Raw genomic sequence first — 22,227 nt, forward strand, 5'->3', positions numbered from 1 at the left:
AAAATACTGAAAGGAGATATACTCCAGTATTAACATTGATAACTTGGAAGAACTAGGATTAATGCTTTTTGTCTTCTTTGTATATGCTGTTTCTTCCAAATAAATGAGTGTTTCTTCTTCTAGAAGAAAAATAAACTAAGTATTAAGTATAAAGGTATTTGAAAGAACAAGATTAAACACTATCTAACCCAGCACCAGAAACCCCATTCACTGTAACTAAAGGTGGTGGAATGCTCTGGAAAGAGGCTGTAAAGCCCATATAGGAATCCCCATGTTGATTGTTTGGGAAGGTCTGGGATAACACCTTCTGCAGACAGAAGCCCCCATTAGGCCTGGCAGCCTCCTTGTGACCCAGGGTCTCTCTTCTGTGTCAACAGATTGTCCGCGTGGAACCGTTGGTGACCATGGGTCAGGTGACTGCCCTGCTGACCTCCATTGGCTGGACGCTACCTGTGTTGCCCGAGTTGGATGACCTCACAGTGGGTGAGAACTCAGGCAGCCCTAGCATCAGAGCTGAGGAACCTCGGCCAACCTTCCATCAGGTTCAGGAGTCACCACTGTCCCATCTGTGATGGATGTCACCCTGTCTCTGCTCGTCCAGCACCAAAGACAGAGCACTCACTGCCTGTCAGTCCATGTCTGAACAGCTTACGTTATCAGAATGCACTTTTCAATCGCTGGTTGGAACCTGCTTCCCTGTGACTTGCATCCATTGCTCCAGTTCTGCCCCTTGGGACACACAGAATAAGTCTAGTCTCTCCTTCCATAGGATTCAAGGTCCCAGAGCCTTTTCTTCTCCAGGGGAAACACCTTCAGGTCCTTTAACTGTTCCCAAGGGACACGGCTTCCCCCACCCAACCAACCCTCCTTTCATCAATGTCCCTGTTGAAATGAATGTGCACAGGTTTCTAGGTTGGGTCTGGCCAGAGGTGATTGTGCGAGTGCCCTTGATGGGGTCTCCCACCCATCTCCCACCTCTAAGCAAGCCCTCACGCCCGCATCTTAGGCCCTCCTTCTCTCTCCTGCTCTCTACATCCACAGAGATGGGAAATCTCCCCTAAGATCTGCCAGCCCTGTCGTGCCTCCTTCATGCTGTGAGTTTCCCCAGCTCCAGCAAGGTGTCCTTTTCCCAGCTCTCCCCGACCCCCTTCCAGCTCTGCCTGGCTAATGCACATGTCTCTGCAGGGGGATTGATCATGGGCACGGGCATCGAGTCTTCATCCCACAAGTATGGCCTATTCCAGCACATCTGCACTGCCTACGAGCTGGTCCTGGCCGATGGCAGCTTTGTGCGATGCACACCGGTGAGTTCAGAGATGGGGGATGCCCCCACCAGCCTGCTCTGGGCATTAAGGACCCCTGGGAGGTGGCTCCCCTGGGGGTGCTTCGTTTCAAATACACCTGTCCAGTCTGGGTCTGTATCCATAATAATAACAGAGGTTTATGTAGCCCCTCATATGTGCTCAGATACTGTTGTAAATGCCTCATGTATATTAAGGCATTTAATCGTTAAACAATTTTATGAGATGGGTACTATTATTAGACACATTTTACAGATAGGAAACTAAAGCACAGAGAGGTTAATAAACTTGCCCAAGATCACACAGCTAGTAAATCCCACACGGCTGGGATTCAAACCCAGCTTATCGGGCTCCCAAGTCAATGCCCTTAGCAATTCATGTCACTATACTGTCTTGAAGTCAGGCCCAAGCATCAACATTCTATGCCAGTGGTGAGGCGTAACCAACAGTAATAAGAGGGGCTGTTTTGGAGAAATAAAAGGCAATCCACAGCCCAAAGTAGGATGCAGACAGTTAAGGAGCAGGACAGGATTGAAACTTTAAATAAACTCAGATCTCTCTGAGCATATCTAAGGAGCCCTTGGGATGGGAGGAACAGTGTGATCCTTTAGAAGTGAATGTTTCTGAGAGCCACCAGAGTTGTTGGCCTCACAGAGTCCAGGGCAGGACTCCAGGCTTGAGAGCTCTGGTCTGGACAAGATAGACCTCTTTCAGGATTCACACCAGTTCAGCACGTTTCCCGAAACGCTCTCTGGGCCCTGCCTTCTAACCTGTTTATTATGAGCAGAGAAAGGAGACAGGCATTCATGAATTACTTCCCTTCTCTGAGGTCCAGTTTCCTCATCTGGCAAATGCATTGTCAGGAGGAGAAAGTAGATGCCATATGTTAAGCTCCTAGCACAGAGCCGGGTGTGCGGCGGACACCTGGTTATTACTGCTGTGAGCTGACAGTGTGATCAGGCGGTGGCCCAGATGGGCATCGGGTGGCCCACGTCTGCTGTTCCAGAGACTTCTGCCAGCCTGCTGCAGAGCTCCCCTGCTCCAGCACGGCCCTCAGCCCACCACCTCGCTGCACCCACCACACCAGCACCAAGGGCGTTAGCGTGAGCAGAGACCACGCAGGACTGTCCTCTCCGTAAAGCCTGGACAAGGCTAGACTTCTTCACAAGGAGCTTTATTAGAACCAAAGAAGCTGCCTTAGAACGGCCAGATGAAAAGTTGTTTGTCTCCAAGACAAATACCAAAACAAGAAAATCATGAGGTTAGAAGGAGGATCGCTGGATCAGGTGTCAGGCGGCCTTGCCTGAGGCCGACATCGCTGCACTGACTTGGGGGGAAGCCTTGGGTGAGCCATTGTCACCTCTTGGAGCCTCACTCTCCTTACCCATTCAAGCAGGAATGTTAATGCTCTCCCTGGACTGTGGGTGGGGTAGGGGGGAGTTCACAGCTAATGGAATGGGAAAGGCTTTGTAAGTTTCAGTAATGGCCCATTTTAATGTCCCCTGGCTACCTTGACCCTCATTAAGTGTTCATCTCTCTCTAGCCTGGCCTGGGCCCCCTGGCCCTTGGTCCCTCATTTTAGGACTGGGCAGAGCTGGTCCTAGCCTCTTCCTGGGTAGCCTGTGGTCCAGGGGCTGTGCGCAGGTGGAGGAGAGAGGATGCACTCTCCCTGAGCATCCCTGATACAGAGGGCAGTGTAAGGTCAAATGTCATGCTGAAGCTGCAGGGGGAGGACTGAGGCCCAGAAAGTGCAGTTGCGAGGTTCTTGTTCAGGTTGACACAGATAGTGCCAGGACAGGGATTTAGCCCAGGCCCCGGGTCCTCTGCGCCCTGCTGATGACTCGCTGCAGCGCGGGGTTTGGGGGTCAAACATTCAGCATGTGTCCACTCCGCCTCACAGTCGGAAAACTCAGACCTGTTCTACGCTGTGCCCTGGTCCTGTGGGACCCTGGGCTTTCTGGTGGCCGCCGAAATCCGCATCATCCCCGCCAAGAAGTACGTCAAGCTGCGGTTTGAGCCGGTGTGCGGCCTGGAGGCCATCTGTGACAAGTTCACCCGTGAGTCCCAGCGGCAGGAGAACCACTTCGTGGAAGGGCTGCTCTACTCCCTGGAGGAGGCCGTAATCATGACGGGGGTCATGACGGACGAGGCAGAGCCTGGCAAGGTAGGCCCGGAGGAGGAGGGCCTGGATGGGCTGGGATGGAGCCTGATTCCCCACCCTGACCCTGGCAGCCACCCTCTTTGAGGCTGCGACCTGGGTCAGCCCACCTGGGCAGCAGGATCTATAGTCGGCCGTCTTAGGCTGTGACCGAAGTATCCATTTACTCTGCCCCTACCAACTGCCAGGTACGTGTGTGTCTCTTGATAGGCGTAATCTTTGATCCTCACAGTAACCCCATTTTATAGATGAAGAAACCAAGTCTCCAAGAGGCCATGTAAACTTCCACAAGATGACAAAGCCAAGATTTGAGTAATTGATTTGATGCCTCAGAATCCAGATTCACACCCCTTCAGCGTACACTGTGTAATTTTTAATAGCCGTGCTTTCTCCATTGAGAAAGGATTTGTGCTTATTATGAGAGGCTTGGAAAGTGTACAGAAGTAAAAGGAAAGAAAAGACTCCACCTATAAATATGACCCAATCCAGCTGTTGCTAATGTGTTTGATAGATGTATTTCCTCTCTTTTCGATGCACAGATTTTTTTAAAGCTTTTACAAAAGTAGTATAACAATGTTGAAATATATAAAGAAAAAGTTAAAGTGCACCTCTTCACCCAAGCATGCTCCCAGGGTAACCACTTGTAACACTGCACTCTTCAAGGCCTGTGCCTGTCCATGCCCATGTGCGTGTGTGTACATGCCCATGCCCTCGTTTTATCCCATGCTTTCTGTTGTTGCCTGTAATTAGCCTAACTCATTGCTTCCCGATGAGCATTTATTTTGCTTAAAATGTTTTGCTCTTACAAATAAGATTGCATTGAAGATTCTCTTGCGTCTATCCTTGGCCTCTTGTACATGCATTTGTGTAGGATTGAGTCCAAAAAAAGGAATTCCTGACCCAGGGGTTTGAATATATTAAATATTGATAGATATAACCAGTGACCTGCCAGAAATGTGTGCTTCTGTCCACTTCCAGCAACGCAGTGGTGTGTGAGAATACCTTTCCCCCACGTTCTTGCCAGTGCTGGATAGCATCACTCTTTCATTTTTGCCAATCTGATAGGGTTAAAAATAGTAGCTCGTTTTATTTTGCAGTTCTCAGGTACTTTCAAGGTTACCATCTCTTTGCACAGTGTTTCGGTTTGTTTGTCTTCAGCTGTGAACACCAGTTCAAATTTGTAGTTTCTGGTTTAGTGCGATAAGCATTTCTGCATGTCGTTACATTGCCTTCATATTTAATGACAGCAGAAACATTGCGGTGAGCAAGTGCCCTATCATCTACTAAACCACTGCCCCATAGTTGGAAATTAAAGTTGCATCCAGTTTTTCATTATTTTAATTAATGTAGCAGTGGACATCTTTTGTCTATAATTTGAGTAATACCTTCAAGTAGAATTAGTACAACAAAGGATAGGCACTTTTAAGGCTCTTGATCTATCCCTATATACTTAAAGCATTTTAAAATCAAAAAGGACTCAAAAATCATCTGATACAATTCCCTCTCCAAATAAGGAACGGAGGCCCAGAAGGGGAAAGAGGGTCCTCTGAGGACCCACAGCAAGCATGAGGCAGATTTAAGTTTGGGTCTCTGACTCCTGGTTGGGTATTTGTTCCCTGCCATACCAGCTTCTAGACTTTGGCATCATCTGCAAACTTTGATCGAGCACCATTCTTTTTTTTTAATTAATTAATTAATTTATTTATTTTTGGCTGTGTTGGGTCTTCATTTCTGTGCGAGGGCTTTCTCTAGTTGCGGCAAGCGGGGGCTACTCTTCATCGCGGTGCGCGGGCCTCTCGCTATTGCGGCCTCTCTTGTTGCGGAGCACAGGCTCCAGACGCGCAGGCCCAGTAGTTGTGGCTCACAGGCCTAGTTGCTCCGCGGCACGTGGGATCCCCCCAGACCAGGTCTCGAACCCGTGTCCCCTGCATTAGCAGGCAGATTCTCAGCCACTGTGCCACCAGGGAAGCCCAGAGCACCATTCTTTATGGGACACTAGTGAGCACTGGAGGTTGGGGATCCTGGAGCAGGAGTGGGACTTCAGACACTGAGCCCAAATGTTCTGGTGTCCCCGGGCCCTGGCTCTGCCTGAGCTCATGTCGGGCCAAAGCCCAGGCAGTGTGTCACTCTGAACCTAGTCACCTGGCAAGGAGGTCTCGTCCAGAGGTTTTCCACCTTGTCTGAGATGTTCCTCTGGAAGCTGCCAGTGGTGATAAGCTAAGGGCGGGGACCAAGGGGTATCACCACCCCCTTTGTACTGAAAGTCATCTCTTTGATGTATTAGATGCCACCTAAGGTTGCAGTTGGGCAAAAGGGATTGTACAGCTTTTAAATTGTTTGAACACTCTGACCAGTTCCCTTATTTCCCAGGAAGACCAAGGTTTTCCCCAGAGGCTTGCCTGGTTATCAGTGGCAGAGGGGCTGGGCCTCGGGCCACAGACTTTTGCAAAGTGTTCCCATGATGCCGGATGAGAACGGGGCCTGGGGCCAGGGGAGAGTGGTGGGTGCCAGAGGCATGTGCGTGTTTCATCGGAGGAGCATTTCTCCCAAACATGCCTGTTCGGCAGGCTGCTCAGGAGTTCGTCCCTGCGTGCCCAGGCACTGTCCACTGGGAGAAGACAGCCACCCCCGTTTTACAGGGGAGCCCAGAGATAGGAAGTGGCTTGTTATCTAAGTGCTTGGGCTGGAACTGGAACTCCTGCCGCCTCTTGGCTGCCACGGCTGCCAGGAGAGACGTGCCATCCAGGTTCTTTATCATGTCCCAGGCTTCTCTGGCACAAAGTGTTACGGATGAGTCCATGAACACCAGGAGTGCCTGTATCCAGGTACCCCCGAGTCTCGGGTTCATCACGCAGCTGGTGCCACTGCTGGTGTGTGACCAGGCCACCTGGGGTTAGATCAAGTTGCTCTGTTCCTGTGGGGTCTGACTCCCGTTTGCATTCGCAGGTGGAGGCCAGCCTATGGTGACTTCTGCCCTGCCCCGCACTATCCACACTCTAACTGACTTGGACAGGCAGGCTCTTTAGCCCGTTTCCTGGTACTTTGTGGCCTGGTTTCCCCACTGCAGAGTGGCCTAGCAGCAGAGTGGCCTGCACACAGCGGTGACCCCCAGATGGGCTGCAAGTGTTGGCTGCCAGAGGTGGAGGGCAGAGGTTGCCTGGCTCCAGGGTAGAGGGGGCTGCCGAGGGGCTGGGGGCAGTGAGAGGGCCGGGAACTGAATACTGTGCCCCTGCTGTGGGCAGGCCCTGTGCTTGGCACTTTCTGCATTATCTCTTTTAGTCTCTCTAACCATTTTACCTGTACTGAAAATGAGGCTCAGAGAGGCTAAGTAACCTGCCAGGATCGGCCTAGTACATTAAAAGTGGAGACAGCAAATCAGTAAACAGTAGGCACACGGCAGTCCCATTTATATAAATCTGTGTGTGTGTGAAAATAAAACCTAATGAATACACATCAGTTTTTAGTAGTTCCCTCTGGAGGGTGAGGCTACAGGGGCGTCTCTCAGGTTACACATTACTGCAGTGTCTAAAGTTTTCACAAGGAGCGTACATTACTTTTAGAATCAGGAAAAAAATTAATAGTTTTTTTCTTTTTTTTATAATGCCCACATTCCAGAACCCACCATTCAAGGTTCTCTGCCATCCACCTTGGCCTTCTTTTGCAACATGGAATGTGCTTGAGTCCTTGCCTTGTCTCTTGCCAGCCTTGTGACCTCGGGTGGTCCTTTCAACCTTGATGATTCTTTCTCCTGGTTAGTGAAACAGGGACAGCCCTGCTGTGGAGGAGATAAAGAAGGAATGTGTGCAAGGTCATGGAAGAGGTAATGAATGTATGCAAAGTCATGGAGGGGACAAAGAGTGAATACTTTGGGTACTGGTGCTGCCTCCCTGGAGTGTGGGCACTTAGCCCGTGCTGTGATTATTCTCCAGCCACCCTGGGCTTGCTTACTTCTTGCCTCTGCTCCTGTCTTTCCCTCCCGGATTGTCCCCTGGCAACATTCTACCTCTCCTACGTGGCCTCCACTCTCTGCTTCCTCCTATCCCTTTGCTGGGTGTGATCTCACCTGCCCCATAAAACTCGGGTGCCTCTCCCACCTCAAGAGAAGCTGGTATGACATGGGCCCGAGCGTCTGCAGTGTGTGTGTATGTAATTTCTAACAGGCACAAAGATCTCCCACAAAGTATTTATTTTTATTGCCATTTTACACGTGAAGAAACAAGCTCAGAGTGTCCTGCGCCAGGTCACACAGCTAGTGGGTGACTGGGCCAGGATCTGTCCTCAGCCACCCAACCTGAAGCCCATCACCCTTCCGGGTTGCTGCCCTGCCTGTCTCCAAAAGCATCGGCCCACAGTTCCTTTCATGGGTGAGGAAGCTGAGGCTCAGAGAAGCTAAGTCATCACAGGGCACACAGTAGGTAGAGTCCTGAACCATTTAGGGCTAAAGAAGACACCAGCTAAATACATGATTTAGGCTTGGAGACCATGGGGCCCAGTGCCAGGGAAGACTGTAGCTTTACTGTGAGCTTCCTCCGCTGATGGTAGCTGCCTGGGGGGAGCGCTGTGGCCAGAGGATGTGGAGCTTGGTCCAGGGCAGCAGGGAAAGCACCGTGGTCAGTTAGTGCTGTCGGCTGTGGGACCCAGTGGGGAGGATGACCCGCGCTCAGTGTTCGTGCCGACACTGGCCTCGTGGGAGGGAGGTGGGGAGGAGCACACCTGTTTGGAGCATTGCATCGTGGCCGACGGCGACAGGCATCGGCACTTCAGTTCTCTCACCGAGAAGGAGTAGCAGGCTGAGCTCTCGAGACTGTCAGGAGTTCGCTGTTGGGCCCTGGGCTCACCACTTAACCTCTGTGAGCTCCTGCTCTCTCTGCTAGAGAATGCCGGCTGTGCTTATTAACCTCACCCGGCTTTCAAGAGCCTCCAAGGCAATAATAGACATGAAAGAGCTCTGGAGAGGCCAGGAGTGCTGAACAGAAGCTGGGTATCACTGTTACGCCCCGATGGCATTGGGGCTTGTCTGTGGCCTGACACAGTGCCCTCTGTCATTGCAGCTGAATAGCATTGGCAACTACTACAAGCCGTGGTTCTTCAAGCACGTGGAGAACTACCTGAAGACAAACCGCGAGGGCCTGGAGTACATCCCCTTGAGACACTACTACCACCGCCACACGCGCAGCATCTTCTGGGAGCTCCAGGTGAGGCTAGGATTTCCTGGTACTCCTGGCTCCTGGCCGGGCTGGCAACCAGGATGGTTTCCCCTCCCTTGGGGAAAAAGAGTGGCTTTGTCCTAGGGACCAGAACAGCCTCTTACCCAGCAGCACAGTGCTTCCTTCTTCAGGAGCAGCCACCTTCCCTTAAAGCAGCGGGCTCTCCCCACACACCTGCCTGTGCCAGAAGGTGGGGCGCGGGGCCCAGTGCTTTGGGGAACGCAGACCTGTTCTGTCCTTGAGGAGCTGTAGCCTAGCCAAGCAGACAGACTGCGGCCTGAGAAGAGGAAGTGGCTGGTCCTGCCCAGGGCTGGAGGTAGCTGTCAAGCGTGGCCTTGACGTGTGAGCAAGAATTTGCTGTTGTTTGATGAGCGATGGGGAGCAATGACATTTTAAATAAGCGGTCAGGGAAGGCCTCTCAGGAGATGCCTTGTGAGCGGGACCTGAACATAGGGAGGACACGCCAGACAGAGGAAGAGCCAGAGCACAGGTCCTCACATGGGCTGGGTGGGTAGCTTTTTATTTCTTTTTTTTAATTGAAGTGAAAACATAAAATTAACCATTTTAAAGTGTATAATTCAGTGGTATTTGGTACATTCATGATGTTGTGTGTCTACTATATCTAGTTTCAAAATATTTTCATCGCCCTAAAAGGAAATCCTGTACCCATTAAGCAGTTACTCCCCATTCCCTTTCCCCAGACTCTGGCAACCATCAGTCTGCATTCTGTCTCTATGGATTTACCTGTTCTAGACATTTTATATAAATGGAATCATACAACATGTGGCCTTTTGTGCCTGGCTTCTTTCACTAAGCCTGTTTTCAAGGTTCATCCATGCTGTAGCATGCATCAGTACATCATTCCTTTTTGTGGCTGAATAATACTCCATTGTATGGTTGGACCACAGTTTGTTTTTCCACTCATCTGCTGGTGGACATTTGAGTTGTTTCCACCTATTGGCATTGTGAACAATGCTGCTGCAAACGTTCATGTACAAGAATTTGTTTGAGTACTAGTTTTCAGTGTTGGAGGATACATGCCTAGGAGTGGAACTGCTGGGTCGTGTGATGATTCTGTGTATAACCTGTTGAGGAACTGCCAAACATTTTCCATGGTGGCTGAGCCATTTTACTTTCTCAGCAGCAGCATGTGTAGGTTCCAATTTCTCTACATTCTCACCAGCACTTGTTGTTTTCTGGTTTTTTGCTATAGCTATCCTAGTGGGTAAGAAATGGAATCTCACTGTGAATTTGATTTGCATTTTCCTAATGACTAACGATGTTGAGTATCCTTCCATGTGCCTGTTGGCCATTTGTATATTTCTTGGAGAAGTATCTGTTCAGATCCTTCGCCCAATTTTAATTGGGTTATTGATCTTGGTTGTTGAGTTGTAAGAGTTCTATATATATTCTGGATATTAGACCCTTATCAAATACATGATTTGCAAATATTTCTTCTCATTCTGTAGGTTGTCTTTCACTTCCTTGATAATGTCTTTTTTTTTTTTTAGATTTTTTTTTGATGTGGAGCATTTTTAAAGTCTTTATTGAATTTGTTACAATATTGCTTCTGTTTTGGTTTTTTGACCGTGAGGCATGTGGGATCTTACTCCCCGACCAGGGATGGAACCCGCACCCCCTGTATTGGAAGGCGAAGTCTTAACCACTGGACCGCCAGGGAAGTCCCGATAATGTCTTTTGATTCACAAAAGTTTTTGGTTTTGATGAAGTCCAGTTGATCTGTTTTTTCTTTTGTTACTCGTGCTTTTAGTGTCGTATCTAAGAATCCATTGCTAAATCCAAAGTCATGAAGATTTCTTCCTGCGTTATCTTCTAAAAGCTTTATGGTTTTAGCTCTTATATTTAGGTTCTTGATCCATTTTAAGTTTTGTATATGGTGTGAGGTGGGGGTCCAGCTCCATTCTTTTGCATCACAGCAAGGTGCAAGTTGTCACAGCAAGGCTGCGTGTTTCTGAAAACAGCAAGAAGGCCCTTGAGCTAGACCCATGGTGGAGAATACGGTCAAACAGCAGCTATAGCCTAGATCATGTGGGTCCTTGTAGGTCAGGGGAGGACTTCATATTTTACCTTGTGTGGTAAGGAAGCCAGTGGAGGGCTTTGTGCAGAAAAGTGACATGACCTGATGTTTGTTTTAAAAGGATAATTTTGACAGCTAGGTGGAGAGTGGATGGGGTGGAGGTGGCAAGAGTGGGAGAGCGGAAGAAAGAAGATTCTGTCGTCCAGGGTGGTAGCGGTGGAGGAGGAAAGGGGTCTCAGATCTGGGAGGTTCTGTGAAGGTTGAACCAACCAACAGAATTTCCCACAGATTGCCCTTGGGTGTGATTCCAAGGTTAGGGACCCAAGCAACCGGGTGACCTGAGGTGCCATTGACTGCTATGGACAACATGAGGGAGGGGTCTGGGAAGGAAAATCAGAAGTTTGGTTTGGGACATGTCAGCGTGAGATGCTTTTCAGACATCCAGGTGGGACGTTGAGTGGGCAGCTGGCACATATGTCAGATCTTCAGGGCAGAGGTCGAAGAAATCCATATCACTGTGGGTATTATCAGCAGAGAAATGTTCATTAACACCGTGGGACTAGATGAGTGAGGGAGGTTAGAAAAGAGGAGTCCCAGAGCCAAGCCCTGCAAGTTGAGGGAGGAGGAACCAGCCAGGAGAGGAGAAGACGCCGTCAGTCAGAGGGGAGGAGGAACCCAGGAGGACTGGCATCCCGGAAGCTACTTGAGGACAGCATGTCAAGAAGGAAGACGAACAGCTGTGTCAAATGCCCCTGAGTGAGATGACGACAAAGCATCGACCCCTGGTCTTAGTTGTGAGAAGGTCACTGATGACCTTGAGCCATGGGGCTGAAAGCCTGACGTGGGTTCGAGAGAAAACAGAGACAGGGAAGTGGAGACAGTGAAAATGGAAATCAGAAGGCTCAGTATAAGGGAAAGCAGAAGAGTAGGGTGGGAGCCAGAGGGGGATGTAGGATCGAGAGGAAATATTTTGTGTGACTGTTTTATTTTTTATTTTGATTTTTTTTTTGGCCGCGCCGCACGGCACATGGGATCTTAGTTCCCCAACCAGGGATCAAAGCTGTGCCCCCTGCAATGGAAGTGCAGAGTGTTAACCACTGGACCGCCAGGGAAGTCCATGTGTGAGTTTCAAGAGGGGAGAGGTTACCGCATGTTGATGTGCTAGCAGTGCAGGGGAGAGGGTGTGCTCGCAGGGTGAACCTTGAGGATGGATGGATCCTGTGCTTAGGTGGAGAGGTTGCCTTTAGGTGAGAGCGTGGAGATTCACCCACTGGACAGGAGGGAGGAAGTGTTAATGGAACAGTTGCTACAAACAGGAGGACCATTTGGTGATGGGAGGGTGTGGGAGTCCTTCTATTTTCTCAATGAAATAGGAAGCAAGGATTTTAGCCGAGATGAGGGGGTGGGGGTTGTTGAAGGACTGAGGAGAGAGGAGATGGGAAATTGTCCCTTGGAGAGTGGGAATGAATTAACTGGGGAAATGTCATAGGATTGCTGGGCAACACTGGGCCTCCCAAAGATTCATGACCATGAGTTTACAGTGAGACCAGCCCTGGTGGTTGTGGATTTTCACACATTCAGCTCTGTGGACAGGGTACAGAATAGGGAGAAAGTTAGATTTAACCACAGTTGAGGTTTTGCAAATGAGTATGACAAGTGGGGCGGGGTTGGAAAAGCCAGGACATGATCAGGATGAAATCCGAGCCAGCTGAGGGGGGGCAGTGAGGATGTGCGGGGCTGAAGGGACTGATATGGTGGCCTGGGTGCCCCTTGGGGTGAAGAATTGACGTCAGAGCACTGGAGGGCATGAGCAGCAGGAAGGCGAGTTAGTGGTGGTCAGAGGGCGAACGCTTGGAATTGAAACTATGGAGATGCCAAATGAAGTATGTTGCCTACCATCCAGTTCTGCAGGAAGTCATTAGGCCTTGCGGTCGCTGACCTTCAGCACCCCCTGAAAGGAATTCAGGGCAAAGATCACTAATGAGGCACTCTGTGCTATGGGAAAACTGGCAGATAAAGACAGCCTTCAGATAGGTAGATATTTTGAGGAGAAAATTTTATGAACCCAAATTCTTGGATCTTCCCATACTTAGAAAAGTACCAAAGCCATTAAAAGACGGCTCTTCCTCATAACTAGCAACAACCTTCGATCGAGACCTGTGCTTGATTTCATGTACGCTTCGCCAAAATCACATACATACTGATCTGGCCTTTACCTCTTAGGAACGGTTTCTCAGAGCTGTTTGAGAACGCGTCTCCCAGGCTATAGTCAGTGAGACACTGAATAAACTCAACTCACAGCTCTGACGTGCTTTTTTTTTTCCAAGTCAACAGAGGCAATGAATACAGACAATAGGACAACATCGAGAGGTCAGCAAACTTTCTTAAAGGGCCAAATAACAAAAGCTTTAGGCTCTGCGGGTCATACGTCCTGTCGCAGCTGCTCAGCCCTGCCCTTGTAGCACAAAAGCAGCCACAGGCAGTGCACAAACAAACGTGCATGACTGTGCTCCAGTGATACTATGTATAAACACGGGCAGGGGGCCAGATTTGGCCACCTGCTGGATCCGCTTGCAGACCGATTCCCACGGGCTATAGTTTGTCATCCCCTGCTCTGGAGTGTGACGTGAGAGGGCAGAGGCCAGGTGGAAGGTAAGATCGCTGGAGGACAAAGAGGAGGCTGGGGCGTGGGAAAGATCATAGAGGTGGATATTAAATCACATCAGTGATAAGATGACTGTTGAAGAAGGTGGCAGTGATCCGGGAACGAGGGAGATGATGGGGGTGGAGATGATGGGCAGGTGGCTGCAAAGTCGCTGAGGGTTTTCGGGGAATGGGAGGGGCAGAGACCTAGAAGCAGTAATGAGGAGAACACCTCACCTCCGTCTACCCCAGAGGGTCTTGGAGAGAAAATGATACCACCTCGGAGGGCTGCAGGGGCCAGCCAGGTTCCAGCTAAGAGCAAGGAGAGGACACGATGATCGAGAGAAGAGGTTGAGGATGGAGGGGGTTTGCTGCCGTTTAGACCATGAGAGAGCACAGGGGAGGGGTTTGGCAGATGGGGGGACAGTGGCCAGTGGGGTCAGATTAAAAGACATTGCATCGCTGTAGCCCATCAAGGGTGCTAGTGGGAGGCACCCAAAAGTCCACCGTGACTGAGATAAATAGGGATGTCAGGCATGAAGGAATTACACCTGGTGGTCTCCTAGGAGGAGGTGTTGGGTCACTTCTAATCATGGGCTAGGTCTCTCAGGCAGAATGTGATGGGGCAGTGGTAAGGGCTGGAGGAGTGGGCAGCAGAGGCTTCATCAAGGCCCGGGGAGCTCTGGGCTTCCCCCATCCCTGTTAGTCCTTCTTTGAGCAGTGTCCACGCCCAGAGCGTTTGGTGGAAAGTGTTGCCAAAGGCAGAAGACCCCCGAGTCCCTCTTTATCCATGCCAAGAGCAGTGTGAAGGATGTGGGAGGTGTGGTTTTGTCAAGAGCAGGGATATTTAAGAGACAGGAAAGGAAAGAGGGGCCAGCAAAGTACATGAGAGCACATCAGAATGATAACAGCAGCAGTTAATATGAATCACTCCTTACATGTGAGTTCTTAGGCCAAACACTTTACGTGCATTCTCTCTCCATCTTCCTAACAACCCTGTGAGGGTAGGTCCTAGTGCTGTTTCCACTTTACAGATGAAGAAGCTGGTTTAGGTTATCCAAAGTAACACAACTCAGTAAGGGATATAGTGTATTGGTTATCTATTGCTGCATAATGAATTAACCCCAAATTGTGAGGATTAAAACAACTGCCCTCTGTTATCTCACAGTTTCGAGGCTCAGGGATTGGAGAGCGATGGTGTGGGTGTTTCTGGCTCAGGGCTGCAGTCAAGGTGTCGGCCGGGCTGGTCTGCTGGCGGCTCTAGTAGGGCTGGAGAATCTGCTTCCTGGAAGGGTCCCTCACGTGGCTGTTGACAAGAGGCCTCCGTTCCTTGCCACCTGGGCTGCTCAAGTGTCCTCACAACAGGGCAGCTGGCTTCCCCCAGAGCAGGGGATCCAAGAGAGAGACCAAGGAGGGGTCCTCAGTGCCTTCCATGACCCAGGCTTGTCGCCTCGCCACTCCCGCCATACTCTCTTATTAGAACGGAGTCACCAAGTCTGGCCCACACTCAAGGAGGGGGGAATTAAGCTCCACCTCTTGAAGCAAGGAGTAGCAGAGAACTCCTGGACGGGTTTTAGAACTACAGAGCTAGGTTTCAAAATGAGGTTTGTCTTATATTTTTGTGCTGTTAAACACTAGCCTGTACTGCCTGAAGTTAAAGGAAGAATCTGGAAGGATGGGTGTTTTACTACCAAGATGTGCACACAGGAAGTTTGTTCAGGAGAACTCTGGTGATCCTCAACTGCGAGAGGACAGGGAAGCAGGGCCGGGCAGAGGGAAAAGCGGAGGCGTGAGGCAGTCACAACAAAGACCTCAGCCAACCCACAGGGAGCTCTGGGGCCAGATGGCCCTCCAGAGCTGTCCCACCTTGAGGCCAGGGGGCTAGGACTTTGCAGCCCCACCCCGTGAAGGGTGACCTTGGAGATATTGCATGTTGAGTTCCAGACCACTGCAATAAAGCAAATATCACAATAAAGTGAGTTACACGAATTTTTTGGTTTCCCAGTGCATATATATATATATTTTAATTTAATATCTTTATTAGACTATAACTGCTTTACAGTGTTGTCCCAGCGCATATAAAAGTTATGTTTACACTATACTGTAGTCTATTAAGTGGGCACTAGCATTATGTCTAAAAAAAAAAAGGGCATACCTTAATTTAAAAATGCTTTATTGCTAAAAAATGCTAACCATTATCTGAGCCGTCAGCAAGTCAGAGTAGTGACATCAAAGATCACTGATCAAAGATCAGAAGTGCAATAAAACGAGGTCTATCTGTACAGTGTCAGGCATCCAGGACAAAGAATGCAGTAGCGCTCTGTGTGCTGACGCCCAGGATACAGTGATAAGCAGGAGGCTAGTAGATGCTGCCATTTGTGACTTGTGTTTTTTTTAAGCCCATGGACTTGTCTGTGCATCGAATGTCTCTACAAGGGTACACAAATAATTCCTAAGAATGGTTGCCTTTGTGGAGGGGAAAGAGATTGGGATGGAGGAGGAATAATGAGTGGTTAGGGCTGTGAGGGAAACGGGGTCAGGGCTTAGCCTTTGAGGGGGATTTCTGCTATGGGCCTGTGTGGCTTTTCCAAGGACAACCAAGGGAACAATAAAAGCCACGCTATTTCCTGAGCTCCTGTTGTGAGCCAGGAACTGGTGTAGGAGCCGGAATCTAACAGAGAAGAGAGCAGACAGGCCCCTCCCTCCCTCATGGGAGTGGGCTGGTGATCAGAGGAGATGATTCCAGGGGAGGGGAGGGGAAAGGAGAGGAGGAGTCATGCAGCCTCTTAAGCTTAGCATGGGGGCTTCTTTGGGCAGCCACCACTGACCCTAGTCTGACGTGGACCCTTTTATGAGCTGCCTCTGCATCTCTGTTGCAGCTCTTCATACCTGAGGTCAGGGACCACGTCTCAATGATCTGGGTATCCCCAGCACCCAGCACAGAACCTGGCACCTGAGCACATAGGCGCCTCATAATTGTCTAACGAATGAAGGAATGTCCTTGGCTTCAAGGGCCCAGGAGCTATGAGGATGGGGTATCAGGTGCACGCTGGCAGCCCTCAGGAAGACGGCAGACTGGGAGCAGGGAGGACGATCGTGAATGGGGGGCTCCTCCCTTGTGGAGGTTTGAGGCGTGGAAGAGGAAGGACAGCCCTGCTCAGGGGGTTTCCCAAGAGGCCAGCTTGGGGGAGGCAAGCGGGGTGGCACTGTGCAGGGCCACAGGAACAAGAGAAAGTGGCCAGCTCTGCCTAGGATTGAAGATAGCTGTCAAGCTTGGCCTTGACAGGTGAGCAAGAATTTGCTGTTGTGTGTATGGAGGGATGGGGAGCAGTGACATTTTAATAGGGGCGTCAGAGAAGACCTCTCAGGAGATGCTGTAAACCGAAGGGCTCATCGTTGAACCTGAGCCAGACCTTCCCCACCTCGGTGGGAGCCGTCTCTGGCGGTGTGACCTTAGGGAAATTGCTTAAGCTCTCTGAGTATCCATCCCTCTTGCCATTCAACAGCATTGTCAAACATTTATGGAATGCCTGCTTTGTGCCAGCCACACTGACCTCAGCAACTAGAACAGCAATGATAGCTTCGTTGTTATTTTGCTTCAGGCAATGGGCTGAGTGCCTTCCATTTGGTATCTTACCATTCATTCTCACAAGCCCCATTTTGCAGATCAGGAAACTGAGCTCAGAGAGGTTAAGTCCCCAGCCCAAGATCATCATCATAGCTGGTAAATGCTGGAGCTGGGAATCAAACCCAGATCCAGCTGGGTAAATCCTGGGTACCACCACACTCCCCCCCAGATAGGAATGGACCCATCACATTTCTGTCCAGCACCAGAGGAGGACCCGGCCCCTGGCACGTGGGGACACTGGGCCCTGCTGAGTTCCTTCTCTCCGTCCCCAACCCTTGTCTTTCAGGACATCATTCCCTTTGGCAACAACCCCATCTTCCGCTACCTCTTTGGTTGGATGGTGCCTCCCAAGATCTCCCTCCTGAAGCTGACCCAGGGCGAGACGCTGCGCAAGCTGTACGAGCAGCACCACGTGGTGCAGGACATGCTGGTGCCCATGAAGTGCCTGCCGCGGGCCCTGCACACCTTCCACAGCGACATCCACGTGAGCCGGGCCGGGAGCTCAGCGGGGACGCGGGGGTGAGGGTGGCGTGTGAGCAGCAGAGAGAGGGGAGTGCCGCAGAGCCTGCCACCCGGGGGAGGAAAAGCACCAACGCGCCCCCCCTGGCCCCCCAGGTCTACCCCATCTGGCTGTGCCCATTCATCCTGCCCAGCCAGCCGGGCCTGGTGCACCCCAAGGGAGACGAGGCCGAGCTCTACGTCGACATTGGTGCCTACGGGGAGCCGCGCATGAAGCACTTTGAAGCCCGGTCCTGCATGAGGCAGTTGGAGAAGTTCGTCCGAAGTGTGCACGGGTGAGCGAGTGCCCAGAGTGTGGCCGTCAGCCACAGAGCACTGCCCTGGGTTGGCGGGGGGCGGGGGGGGCGCGTGGAAGGCCAAGGCGCCAGCTCCACAGCCAGACCCTGGGGCGCTGAGTGACCCCTCGGATTCGGGAAGGGAGTTGGGAGATTCTAAGGAGGTGGAATTGCAGGCGTTCTCGCCCTTCCCCTTGCTGCATCCCCCCTCCTCCAGTGAGCACACCAGCAGTCCCCTGGCTGCTCGAGCCAGGGGTCGCCCCACTACCCACCCCAGCACAGGCCATGGGGGTGCTTTAGACGTGTCCAGGGGCTCCCACTCCAGGTTGGAGGCCAAAGCTGAGGGGGGCGGGGACTCAGGACCATGAAAGCCACACAGAGGCCTGGACAGAGCATTGCTCAGAAACGTCCTGGAACAAACCGTGGACGTGCAAAATCCACGTGGACGAATCTCAAAATAATTATGCTGATGGAAAGAAGCCAGGAAAAAAGAGTACTGTATGATTCTATTTATATATATATATTTTATTTATATAAAATTCTGGAAAATGCGGATGAACCCATGGTGACAGAAGGCAGGTCTGCCTGGGATTGTGGAGGGTGATGGACAGACAAAACAGGGGAGTTCGGGGCATGAAGAAAGTTTGGGGGTGATGGATATGGCTGTTATCTGGACTGAGGTGACAGTTTCAAGGTTGTAGACATCAAACTTATCAAGCAGTATGTTTCTTTTTTTTAAATTTATTAAAAAAATGTTTTTTGCTTGTCTTATTTATGTTATTGAAGTATAGTTGATGTACAATATTATATGTTACAGGTGTACAATTTAGTGATTCACAATTTTTAAAGGTCATACTCTATTTATAGTTATTATAAAATATTGGCTATATTCCCTGTGTTGTACCATATATCCTTGTAGCTTCAAGTTGTACACTTTCATTATGTGCAGTTTATTGAACGTCAAAAAAGAGAGAGAAAGCAGCCTGGCAACCACATCAGGGAGACGGGCATGCAGTGCACTGCGTTCTACTCCTGACTCTGCCACATAAAGCCCTGAGCCCAGATTCCCCATCTGTAAAATGGGGATAAAAATTCCTGCACCAGCCTCAACCACTAGCTCATTAGGGGGATTAAACAAGAGAAAGCCTCCAAAAGCGCGTCCTGCCCTGCAGAGCAGGCGGTGCGTTAGGGGCGCATTAGGGATGGTTGGGGTTCTTTGTGTCCCTTTCCCCTCCCCGCCCCTCTTACCCCCATCCCCGAGTCCTCACCCTTGTGTCTGCGCTGCAGGTTCCAGATGCTGTATGCCGACTGCTACATGGACCGGGAGGAGTTCTGGGAGATGTTTGATGGCTCCCTGTACCATAGGCTGCGGAAACAGCTCGGCTGCCAGGACGCCTTCCCTGAGGTCTATGACAAGATCTGCAAGGCTGCCAGGCACTGAGCGGGAGCCCACCCGGAAGGAGGCGGATGCGAGGGCGGACCCTGTCCCCAGGGCCAGAAGGCATCTTCCCTTCACTCAAGCTTGGCTGCTCTGCCAGATCCACACTTTCAGAAAGAAACCCCTCCAGAAACCCCACCCAGATGGCCCCGACAGCTTGCTCCCAGCTTTCAGGGGCAGCCAAGTAGAGTGGAAAGGACATGAGATTTGGAGTCAGACAAACCCGAGTCTAGTCCCCAGTTCTGCCACTCATTAGCTGTGTGGCTCTGAGTGAGTCACTCAGCCACTCTGAGCCCTGCTCCTCATCTGTTGAAAGCGGGTAATGCTATCTGCCTGCTGTTGTCATCTAAGTCAAGCACCTGTCGCAGCAGAGGTGCTGGAGAAGTGGCAGCTGCTGTTAGCACGGCTTCCCACTCAGCATCACGTCGGACTAAAGTGCTTTGGATTCAGTGGTGGAGTCCGGGAAGGCTCCATGTTAGGTCACCTGGGCTCAGGTTTGGCTGAAGGGGGTGTCCTCGAGTTGTGCTGCCATCGCTTGTCAGCTGCAAGACCTCCTCGCGGAGGGAAGGAAGGAAGGTTCCTCTCCATCCCTGGGGTCTTGGGAGGGCAACAGATGGGGCGGGTGGGCGGGCCCAAGATGTGCTGTGCCAAAGCCAGGTCTGATTCCAAAGTTCTCCCTGCCGTGCTCGGTGGCACCTTGCCCCTTCCTCCTTCACGCTCAGGCTTGCAGGCCCACTGCAGCCGTTGCCCGAGTCCGCTCAGAGGGGACTGTGTCCTTGGAGAAGACACTTCAGGGTTGAATCCTGGCCGGGCCCAGGCCTGGGACACCTGCCCAGGCTGGGTGAGTGGTTTCTGCTCTGAATTGAATCCAGAGGACCTGGGCTCGTTCTTGGCTCTCCACCCTCCATGGCTCTTGTTCCCAGAACCTGCTTTGTCATGGTTGGGGCTGTGTCCTCTGCTCTGCAGTAGGGGTGGGAGTTGGGGGGTGGGACCACGCCCAGCAGGACAATGGAGCCCGCCGTCCCTCGGTTTCGTGGGGTTCCTCACTGTGGGGCTGAAAGAAAACAGCATCAACTTGATTTCTCCAACCACTCATTCCCCCCCTTTTTTTCTTTCTCCCCCGGCCCCCAACTGTAGTTAATTTTAGTGCCTTACAAATCCTAAGCTCAGAGAAAAGTTAGCTCCATTTCCGTTCCAGAGGGAAGGAAACCTTCCCAGGTCCCTGCCCACCTAGTAAAGCTTGGTTGTTCATGCAGCTCTGTCTTAAGAACTGCCCAGCCTCAGCTGAAAACCCAGACTCTGAGAGGGAATTGTGTAAGGGAAGCTGGAATTAAGTGAACTGTGCCAGGCAGTGACATTTTGGGAGAGAGAGAGAGAGAGAGAGCACTGCACCAGGAGCCAGGAGGCCTGGGTTTGTCCTTGCTGTATTCTTCACGAGCTCTGCACCCGTGGGCAAGTCATTTGTCCCTCTGAGCTGTAGTTTCCTCATCTGTCACATCAGCACACACAAGACCACCTGAGGCCCTTCTGCTTTAGAAGTGCAGAGCTGTCTTAAACACCATGACTGCAAACCCCATGAAAAGCCTCTTGTGTGGATAGTCAGAGGAAAAACAAATGATCTAAGTGGACGCTTGGGGGTTGTCTGCCATTTAAGGTCCTTCCTTCAGCCCAAGGCCAGCTCTCATCTTTTCAGAAAGGCGCATCCATGGCCTGCAAGGAAGTGTCAGTCTTGTCACCACAGGTTGCCAGAATCCTCCCAGAGCCATGCTTTGGCTGCCGAGGCTCACTCATCCTGCCCTGGGCTTGGCATGCTGTAGTCTCTTGGCGTGGTCCTGGGAGTTCTGGGCGCATTCAGGGCACTCAGAAGGCAGAGGAACCACTCTTCCCCATTTGGCCTCTGGAGGGGGCATAAGAAAAAAATAAGAAACCTCATTTTCTCACTTGTATGCAAAGCACGCGAATACTGGCATTAGCTCTCCTAGTGCGCCCGTGGGCTTCCCGCTCGGCGCTAAACTGATGATCCTACTTGCTGTAGAGGAATGGTGAGCCCGAGCTAGATTAGCCCAACAGATAAGGCCCCATCCTTTCACCAGTGGGGCCTCCGTCCCTGGGCCCCTGGGAGTGTGGCCAGAGATGCCAGCAGCTTCTGTTATCCTCAGTCCTACAAACCAAAATCCTGCCCTTCACAGACCTCACTCGGAACCCGGGGCTCGGAAGGGAGGGTCTGGGGATCACACCAGCCTCAGGTTAGTGTTTTGCTTCAGTGATCTCTTGCCTAGAAAGGGGCAGTCTTCCAAGCATGTTGAGCTGAGTGACCAGCTCTTTCTTGTAGCCAGTCTTGTCACTACCCATCAGGTGGTGGTTTCAGGTGGAATTAAACTTGGCACATGGCGGGGGTGGGGCAGCGTGTGTGGAAAGTATAAGAGGCCTCTCCCTTCCGGAACGCTGAGTTTCTCTGCATGAAGGTTTTCTGTAAAATCCGGATTCTAGCCAGTTTCTTTGGCTGGAAGGATGCATAATCTAATTAGCTGTTACTGAAAGGGAAGGGGTGGGGATGGGGGTGGCAGTGAATGCTGTGTGATTTTTAGTTTTTTCCTTAATCATGGGGACCATGGAAAAAGGCATGGGTCCCCCCACCCCCACCCCCAGCAGGCTCTTGCAGCTGCAGGTGCTGTGCCTACTGTCTGAACACTTCATGTCCCTATGGCTGTGTGGCCACTGCTTCTGTAAGAATAAAAGTGTGATCTGGAAAGTAGCCTTTGTCGTTTCTTGCTCTGGGGACCACGATGTGGAGGCACTCCTGGCTCAAGTGCAGGCTCCAGTTGCCCTCTGAACCCGCGAGGGCTGGAAGATGGTGTGGGGGAAGGGACAGGTGTGTTAGGGCAGAGGGACCAGGGTGATTTCCTTAACTGTTTTTGAATTTCCGTCATCGTCACAATGATCTGGCGTAGATGTTGATAATATTCCCCTATCTGCAGGGTGGAGAACAGACTACAAGGAGAAACTTGGAAGCTAGGAGA

At 51.1% G+C, this 22,227-nt stretch overlaps 1 protein-coding gene across 1 annotated transcript in view; it reads left to right on the forward strand.

The window, feature by feature from the left end:
- Positions 1 to 21,959, forward strand: part of DHCR24 (24-dehydrocholesterol reductase) — a 35,825-nt gene extending 13,866 nt beyond the window's left edge. The window contains exons 3-9 of the mRNA XM_061184176.1: positions 378 to 483; positions 1,186 to 1,304; positions 3,202 to 3,465; positions 8,511 to 8,654; positions 17,262 to 17,459; positions 17,591 to 17,769; positions 19,057 to 21,959. Of these exons, the coding sequence (XP_061040159.1) occupies positions 378 to 483; positions 1,186 to 1,304; positions 3,202 to 3,465; positions 8,511 to 8,654; positions 17,262 to 17,459; positions 17,591 to 17,769; positions 19,057 to 19,210 (1,164 nt within the window). The 3' untranslated portion in view covers positions 19,211 to 21,959. The remainder of the gene's footprint in view (positions 1 to 377; positions 484 to 1,185; positions 1,305 to 3,201; positions 3,466 to 8,510; positions 8,655 to 17,261; positions 17,460 to 17,590; positions 17,770 to 19,056) is intronic.
- The last annotated feature ends 268 nt before the right edge of the window (positions 21,960 to 22,227 follow it).

This window comes from Eubalaena glacialis, chromosome 3 (assembly GCF_028564815.1).
Source record: "Eubalaena glacialis isolate mEubGla1 chromosome 3, mEubGla1.1.hap2.+ XY, whole genome shotgun sequence".
Classification (NCBI taxonomy): Eukaryota; Metazoa; Chordata; class Mammalia; order Artiodactyla; family Balaenidae; genus Eubalaena; species Eubalaena glacialis.